The sequence below is a fragment of the Entelurus aequoreus genome, linkage group LG17, assembly GCF_033978785.1.
Source record: "Entelurus aequoreus isolate RoL-2023_Sb linkage group LG17, RoL_Eaeq_v1.1, whole genome shotgun sequence".
Lineage (NCBI taxonomy): Eukaryota > Metazoa > Chordata > Actinopteri > Syngnathiformes > Syngnathidae > Entelurus > Entelurus aequoreus.
In genome coordinates this window covers 21021763-21030680 of record NC_084747.1, presented here as the reverse complement: position 1 = coordinate 21030680, position 8918 = coordinate 21021763, and the positions used below count along the sequence as shown (strand labels likewise).

At 33.7% G+C, this 8918-nt stretch overlaps 1 protein-coding gene across 1 annotated transcript; it reads right to left on the bottom strand.

Moving 5' to 3' along the window:
- Positions 1-1873: 1873 nt before the first annotated feature.
- On the bottom strand, positions 1874-7569 carry LOC133631920 (glutathione S-transferase theta-3-like). The gene is made up of 5 exons (XM_062024110.1): positions 7134-7569; positions 3972-4059; positions 3732-3888; positions 3479-3655; positions 1874-2185 (listed from the first exon to the last, which is right to left on the bottom strand). Exons 1-5 carry the CDS (start codon positions 7237-7239, stop codon positions 1985-1987), a joined length of 729 nt encoding a protein of 242 aa, XP_061880094.1. The 5' UTR covers positions 7240-7569; the 3' UTR covers positions 1874-1984.
- Between the last annotated feature and the right edge of the window lie 1349 nt (positions 7570-8918).

Below are 8918 nucleotides of genomic sequence, written 5' to 3'. Positions count from 1 at the left end.
GCTCTTAAATGTATCATACTTTTATAATTTTTCAGTTAAGTTAATTTGCACTTGGATGCATCATACATTTGTCATTTTTAAAATAAATTAATGTTAATTCGCTCTTAAATGTATATTTTTTAAATTATTTTTAAGTTAAGTTAATGTTAATTTGCTCTTAAATGTATCTACTTTTATTGTTTTTAAAATGAGTTCATGTTAATTCGCTCTTAAATGTATATTTTTATCATTTTTAAGTTAAGTTAATGTTAATTTGCTCTTAAATGTATAATATTTTTATCATTTTTAAAATAATTTAATGTTAATTTGCTCTTAAATGTATCATACTTTTATCATTTTTAAAATAATTTAATGTTAATTTGCTCTTAAATGTATACTTTTAGCTTTTTTAAGTTAATTTGCTCTTAAATGTATCATACTTTTATCATTTTTAAAATAATTTAATGTTAATTTGCTCTTAAATGTATACTTTTAGCTTTTTTAAGTTAATTTGCTCTTAAATGTATCATATTTTTATAATTTTTCAGTTAAGTTAATGTTAATTTGCACTTGAATGTATCATACATTTGTCATTTTTAATATAAATTAATGTTAATTTGCCCTTAAAGTATATTTTTAATAATTTTTAAGTTAAGTTAATGTTAATTTGCTCTTAAATGCATCTACTTTTGTTTTTAGAATAAGTTCATGTTAATTCGCTCTTAAATGTATAGTTTTATCTTTTTTAAGTTAAGTTAATGTTAATTTTCTCTTAAATGTATCATATTTTTATAATTTTTAAAATAGGTTCATGTTAAATATGCTCTTAAATGTATATTTTTATCTTTTTTGAGTTAATTTGCTCTTAAATGTATACTTTTATAATTTTTAAGTTAATGTTAATTTGCACTTGAATGTATCATACATTTGTCCTTTTTAAAATAAATTAATGTTACTTTGCTCTTAAAGTATATTTTTAAGTTAAGTTAATGTTAATTTGCTCTTAAATGTATCTACTTTTATTGTTTTTAAAATAAGTTAATGTTAATTCGCTATTAAATGTATACTTTTATAATTTTTAAGTTAATGTTAATTTGCTCTTAAATGTATCATACTTTTGTCATTTTTAAGAAAAGTTAATGTTAATTTGCCCTTAAATGTATCATACTTTTAACATTTTTAAGCTAAGATTAAATTAATTCACTCCTAAATCCATCAGTTGTATCATTTTTAAGATAAATTAATGTTATCTATAAAGATTATACTAATTTAAAGATGATTATTTCATAAAAACACTGGTCTTCCTCCAACAAAGATCATCTATAAAGATTATATTAATTTGAGTAAGGATGAATATTTATTTAAAAAAACACTGGTCTTCCTCTAACAAAGATCATCTATTAAGATTCTAATGTGAGTAAAGATGAATATTTCATAAAAACACTGGTCTTCTAACAAAGATCATCTATAAAGATTATATTAATTTGAGTAAAGATGGATATTTAATTTAAAAAAACTGGTCTTCCTCTAACAAAGATCATCTATAAATATATTAATGTAAGGATGAATATTTAATAAACACTAGTCTTCCTCTAACAAAGATAATCTATAGAGATTATATTAATGTGAGTAGAGATAAATATATTTCCTAAAAACACTGGTCTTCCTCTAACAAAGATCATCTATTAAGATTCTAATGTGAGTAAGGATGAATATTTCATAAAAAAAACAGGTCTTCCTCTAACAAAGATCATCTATAAAGATTATATTAATGTGATAAAGAATAATATTTCATTTAAAAAAACTGGTCTTCCCCTAACAAAGATCATCTGTCAAAGTGACGAGCAGCTCAGACATATTTCCCCGCAGGAAATCAGTTGCTTCTTATCAGGAACAAGTTTTTCAAATGATTTTTGTTGTCAGTTTTATTTCTGAGAGTATTGTTGTGTGCAGACGTCACATGACCTTTCATTAGTTATGGTCATTTGACGTGTGGCCACGCCCCTCAGGAGAACATCTTGGAGAACTTGGGTCGGAGCATTTCCATGCCTTTGCTCTGCTGCAGCGTCTGCGGCAGACTTCCCGTCGCCATGATGGCCTGGTCCACTTCGTCCAGCAGCTCCGCTCCAAACTCTGCCTTCACGCCTTCCCGCCACGCCACCAGCTTGGGACGGCCCGCAAACACGTCCAGGCCGCTGCCCACGGGCTGCCGGGACGACGACACATTTGTAAACATTGTACTTCCTGTTTAGGTTTGCAAACATTGCACTTCCTGTGTAGGTCTGCAAACATTGCACTTCCTGTGTAGGTCTGCAAACATTGCACTTCCTCTTTAGGTTTGCAAACATTGCACTTCCTGTGTAGGTCTGCAAACATTGCACTTCCTCTTTAGGTTTGCAAACATTGCACTTCCTCTTTAGGTTTGTACACATTTCACTTCCTGTTTGCTTTGCAAACATTGCACTTCCTGTTTGCTTTGCAAACACTGCACTTCCTCTATAGGTTTGCAAACATTGAACTTCCTCTTTATGTTTGTACACATTTCACTTCCTGTTTGCTTTGCAAACACTGCACTTCCTCTTCAGGTTTGCAAACACTGCACTACCTCTTTAGTTTGCAAACACTGCACTACCTCCTTAGTTTGCAAACACTCCACTGCCCGTTTAGGTCTGCAAACCGTGCACTCCCCGTTTAGGTCTGCAAACCGTGCACTCCCCGTTTAGGTCTGCAAACCGTGCACTCCCCGTTTAGGTCTGCAAACAGTGCACTCCCCGTTTAGGTCTGCAAACAGTGCACTCCCCGTTTAGGTCTGCAAACAGTGCACTCCCCGTTTAGGTCTGCAAATACCACACTCCCCGTTTAGGTCTGCAAAAACCGCACTCCCCGTTTAGGTCTGCAAATACCGCACTCCCCGTTTAGGTCTGCAAATACCGCACTCCCCGTTTAGGTCTGCAAATACCGCACTCCCCGTTTAGGTCTGCAAATACCGCACTCCCCGTTTAGGTCTGCAAATACCGCACTCCCCGTTTAGGTCTGCAAATACCGCACTCCCCGTTTAGGTCTGCAAATACCGCACTCCCCGTTTAGGTCTGCAAATACCGCACTCCCCGTTTAGGTCTGCAAATACCGCACTCCCCGTTTAGGTCTGCAAATACCGCACTCCCCGTTTAGGTCTGCAAATACCGCACTCCCCGTTTAGGTCTGCAAATACCGCACTCCCCGTTTAGGTCTGCAAACACTGCACTTCCCCTTTAGGTCAGTAAACAGTGCACTTCCCCTTTAGGTCAGTAAACAGTGCACTTCCCCTTTAGGTCAGTAAACAGTGCACTTCCCCTTTAGGTCAGTAAACAGTGCACTTCCTGTTTAGGTCTGCAAACAGTGCACTTCCTGTTTAGGTCTGCAAACAGTGCACTTCCTGTTTAGGCCAACTAGCTTGTTGCTGGATTAGCGCTAATTTCATCTCACAACATTGGAGTCAGCTGACCGGTCACATGACTACCTGCAGGATTTCCGCGTACGCCACGATGTCGGCCACAGAAATCTGCTGGCCGGCGACGAAGGCTCGGTCCTGGAGGAACTTCTGCTCCAGCAGGTCCAGGGACTCGTTGAGATCGGCGACGGCGTTGTCCATCTTGTCCTTGGGCACCTCATGTCCCATGACCACCGTGTAAAAGGTCTACAGGGGACACGGGTCCAGGCAAGTGTGTGAGTTGGCCTCATGGCTGCAAACAGGAAGGGGGCGGGGCTCTCACCCTGAGCAGGAAGACCATGGACCCGTGCGCTCGCAGGTTCATGTGCTGCCACGACAGATACTCGTTAACCCGCGCTCGCCGGCGCAAGTCCACCGGGTACCAGTGGTCCGGCAGAGAGGAGGCGTGCTTCTCGACCAGGTACTGCAGGATGGCCACGCTGACAAGGTGGAAGGCAGGTTAGAGGCAGGGAGGGGGTGGGGCTTCAACACAGGAAGTGGCTTTGGGAAGGTTGTGTGCTACCTCTCAGTTAGGACAAAGTCGCCATCCTTCAGGACTGGAACTTTCCGGATTGGGCTGAGCTTGCCAAATTCTTCGTTGAACTGCTCCCCTGAGAGAGTGAGAGAGTGAGAGAGAGAGGGAGAGAGAGACACACACACCAACACATGCACACACACACACAAGTCAACCTTTGATCCCGTCTGCTCATGTTCGACAGTAGCAAAGGCGCAGACAAATGATCAAAAAAACACATGCAAAAAATTTAAATATTGCAGAAATAAATATGTTTCACTCACAAACGCTGCAGGAGAGGAAAAAAACGCAAAAGCAAAATGCTGCAAATGTTCAAAACAAATTCCCAAAAACGGAGTAAAATTCACCAACAAAACAAAAGTTTGCCTGACCTGCATTACATTTGTCTTTAAATTAGTGCTTTCAAATGATTAATACTTTATCAGATTAATCACACTTTCAAATTTGGATTAATCGTGATTAATCACAGTAAATTACTGGCTTAAATAACATAAATGACCCTAAAAAAAGACCCCGATATTTTGACCCAAACACAATTTCATCACCAGAATGTTGTACACAAACACTTTTAGAAAACATTTTACAATTATATACATATATAAAAACATATATTAATGTGGAAAATTTCTGTTTTTAAAAAATCCACTGCATTATTAATGCAATATTTTTTGTGATTAATCACAATTATTTTGCACAGCAATTGATAGTACAAATGTTTGTTTAATTGGAGGTAAATGACCTCAAAATATATTACTTGTTATAATATAACAATAATTATATAAAAAATATTAAATTCGTGTGGAAATTTTTTTTTTTAAATCCACTGTGTGATTATTGCAATATTTTTTGTGATTAATCACAATTATTTTTGACAGCAATTGATGGTAAAAAAATTTTTGTTTAATTAAGGTAAATGAGCTCAAAATATATTACGTGTTACAACAATAACCATGTAAATATATTTAAAAAAAATATCAAATTAATGTGGAAAAATATTTTTAATGCAATATTTTTTATGATTAATCAAATAAGTTAACTCATTTTTGACAGCAATTGATAGTACAAATGGTTTTTTTTTAACTGAGGTAAATAACTTCAAAATATATTACTTGTTAAAACACAACAATAATTATATAAACATGTAAAAAATATATTAAATTCATGTGGAAAAATTCTGTTTAAAAAATTCACTGCGTGATTAATACAATATTTTTTGTAATTAATCACATAATTATTTTTGACAGCAATTTCTAGTACAAATGTTTGTTTAATTAAGGTAAATGAGCGCAAAATATATTGTTATATATATAACAATAATTATATAAATATATTAAAAAATATTAAATTTATGTGGAAAAATTAAGTTTTTAAAACATCCACTGCGTGATTAATGCAATACATTTTTTGTGATTAATCACAATTCTTTTTTGACAACAATTGATAGTAGAAATGTTTGTTTAGTTAAGGTAAACGACCTCAAAATATATTACTTGTTATAATAACAATAATTATATAAATATATTTTAAAAAATATATTTAATTCATATGGAAAAATTATGTTTAAAAAATCCATTGTGTGATTAATGTAATATTTTTGTGATTAGTCACATGATTCTTTTTGACAGCAATTTATAGTACAAATGTTTGTTTAATTAAGGTAAATGATCTCAAAATATAATTACTTGTTATACCGGTAATATAACAATCATTATATAAATATATACAAAATATATCAAATTCATGTGGAAAAATTCAATTTTTTAAAAATCCACTGCATGATATTTTTTGTGATTAATCACAATTATTTTTGACAGCAATTGATAGTACAAATGTTTGTTTAATTGAGGTAAATGATTTTACAACATACTTGTTTGAATATAACCATTATATAAAAAATAAATACAGTGGAAAAAATCTGTTTTTAATATTTTTTGTGATTAATCACATAAGTTAACTCATTTCTTGACAGCAATTGATAGTACAAATGCTTTCGTTTAATTAAGGTAAATGACTTCAAAATATATTACTTGTTAAAATACAACAATAATTATAGAAATATATAAAAAAATATTAAATTAATGTGGAAAAATTCTGCTTAGAAAATCCACTGCATGATTAATGCAATATTTTTTGTGAATAATCACATTTTTGACAGCAACTTCTAGTACAAATGTTTGTTTAATTAAGGTAAATGAGCACAAAATATATTGTTATAATATAACAATAATTATATAAAAATATATTAATGTAGAAAAATTCATTTTAAAAAAGCCACTGCATGATTAATGCAATATTTTTTGTGAGTAATCACATAATTATTTTTGACAGCAATTTCTTGAACAAATGTTTGTTTAATTAAGGTAAATGAGCTCAAAATATATTGTTATAATATAACAATAATTATATAAAAATATATTAATGTGGAAAAATTCAGTTTTTAAAAAATCCACCGAGTGATTAATGCAATATTTTTTGTGATTAATCACAATTATTTTTGACTGCAATTTATAGTACAAATGTTTGTTTAATTAAGGTAAACGACCTCAAAATATATTACTTGTTATAATATAACAATAATTATATAAATATATAAAAAATATATATTAAATTAATATGGAAAAAGTATGTTTAAAAAATCCACTTCATGATTAATGCAATGTTTTTTTTAGATTAATCACAATTATTTTTGACAGCAATTGATAGTACAAATGTTTTTGTTTAACTAAGGTAAATGAGCTCAAAATATATTACTAGTTAAAATACAACAATAATTATGTAAATACCTAAAAAATATATATTAAATTCATGTGGAAAACTTAATTCAATATTTTTTATGATTAATCACATGAGTTAACTCGTTATTTTTGACAGCAATTAGTTGTAAAAATGTTTTTAACACCGAGTGGTAAAAATCGCTAGCATGTCTGGCTAACTTCCATTTTGTTCCGTCAACTTGCAGCGTTCCTCTCATGCACTTGTTTTTGGGCTTGTTGCACCTTGTTTAGCACCTAAGACATTTTTTTTTTTTTCTCCCGTTTGTGAAAAATTCTACCTCCAACCTCAACAAGAACACAAACCAAACCGTTGTTTTGGAAGTCATTGAACAGTGCTACTATTTCTGTCCACATAAACAGCCTTTGCTACACGTACCTTGCGCCAGGTCGACGAGTTTAAAGGTAAAGGGGATGTTGGCGGCTTTAGCGAACAGGTACAAAGACCTGCAGGGCTGGGAGCGCAGGTCCAGGTAGAACTCCATCTCGTCCCGGGTCAACTTTCACACTGATGCTGAATGATCGCAGCGGCGGGGAAAGACACCCTGCAAGCCCCGCCCACTACACTTCCTGGCCAACAGGGGAGAAGATGCCCTGCAAGCCCCGCCTACGGCGCCTCCTGACCAATAGGATGGAGAGAAAGTGGAGTCATCCGGTGACGTAAAAGTCGTCAATATTCCTGTCAACACACAGAAAAGTCCACTCATTAATGTGTTTATACTCCACTTAAGTACGTTAAATACATAATACGTATTATTAAATACATATTATGTATTATTAAATACATATTAGATTATGACATTAGATCAACGTCACACAATAACTGCACTAGTCTAAAGTTGACCAGTTCTTTATGCCGAGTTGTTGGTTTAGTTCAGTGCTTCTAAATAATGGAGTTGCAATAAGTACACCTCTGCATAACAGTGTGTCCTAAAAAGAAGTAAAAAAAAAAAAAGAAATACGATAAACTTACAACAAAATAACAACTTGATTAACTTTATTTTTTAGTCTGTGACAGGAAAAATTTGAAGTGCATCAATTTGCCAGGAATTGCTAATGTTAGCCTGCTAACCAAGTAGCAAGTCAGATGACTCTGAGGTGCTTAAAAAGTTAGCACGTGTCAAGTGCCAAGTTATATCGCCGGGGGGGAAAATGCAGACGCTAAAATGCGAGCAGTTAGCATGTTTCATGTACGAAGTTTTATGACTCTGGGGTATTCGACTGAAAAATTGATTTAAAAAGTCTGCATGTGTCAAGTGCCAAGTCATGTCACCCCAAAACAAGCTAGCTTGCTCACTTTAGCATGCTAGCAGTTAGCATGTGTCAAGCACCAATAATTTATATGACTCTGAGGTGTACAGCTGCAAAAATTGGCTAAAAAGAAAAGTAAGCAAGCATGTGTCAAGTACCAAGTTAGCCTGCCTAAAAAAAGTTAGCATGTTAGCAGTTAGCATGTTAGCAGTTAGCATGTGTCATGTACCAAGTTATTTGACTCTGGGGTATTCGACTGAAAAAGTGGTTAGCATGATAGGAGTTAGCATGTGTCATATACCAAGTTATATGACTCTGGGTTATTCGACTGAAAAATTGGTTGAAAAAGTTAGCATGCTAACGTTAGCATGTTAGCAGTTAGCATGTGTCATGTACCAAGTTATTTGACTCTGGGGTATTCGACTGAAAAAGTGGTTAGCATGATAGCAGTTAGCATGTGTCATATACCAAGTTATATGACTCTGGGTTATTCGACTGAAAAATTGGTTGAAAAAGTTAGCATGCTAACCGCTAGCATATGCCAAGTAGCAAGTCATATCGCTCTGAGGCATACAGTTGCATAAATTGGCTAAATAAAAGTTAACATGTGTCAATTACCAAGTTAGCCTGCCTAAAAAAAAGTTAGCATGCTAACATTAGCATTCTAGCAGGTAGCATGTGTCATGTACCAAGTTATGTGACTCTGGGGTATTCGACTGAAAAATTGGTTTAAAAAGTCAGAATGCTAAACTTTAGCATGTTAGCAGTCAGCCTGTGTCATGTACCAAGTTTTTTGACTCTGGGGTATTCGACTGAAAAATTGGTTAGCATGCTAACAGGTAGCGTGTGCCAAGTAGCAAGGCAATTGATTGAGGTGTTTGGCTGCAAAATTAGTTTAAAAAGTTAACGTTTA

Coding starts and splice junctions, on each gene's coding strand:
- LOC133631920 (XM_062024110.1), bottom strand. CDS start 7,239: ATGGAGTTCTACCTGGACCTGCGCTCCCAGCCCTGCAGGTCTTTGTAC. Junction 4,060..7,133: donor ACTCGTCGACCTGGCGCAAG/GTACGTGTAGCA, acceptor TCACTCTCTCAG/GGGAGCAGTTCAACGAAGAA. Junction 2,186..3,478: donor CGTACGCGGAAATCCTGCAG/GTAGTCATGTGA, acceptor TCGTCCCGGCAG/CCCGTGGGCAGCGGCCTGGA.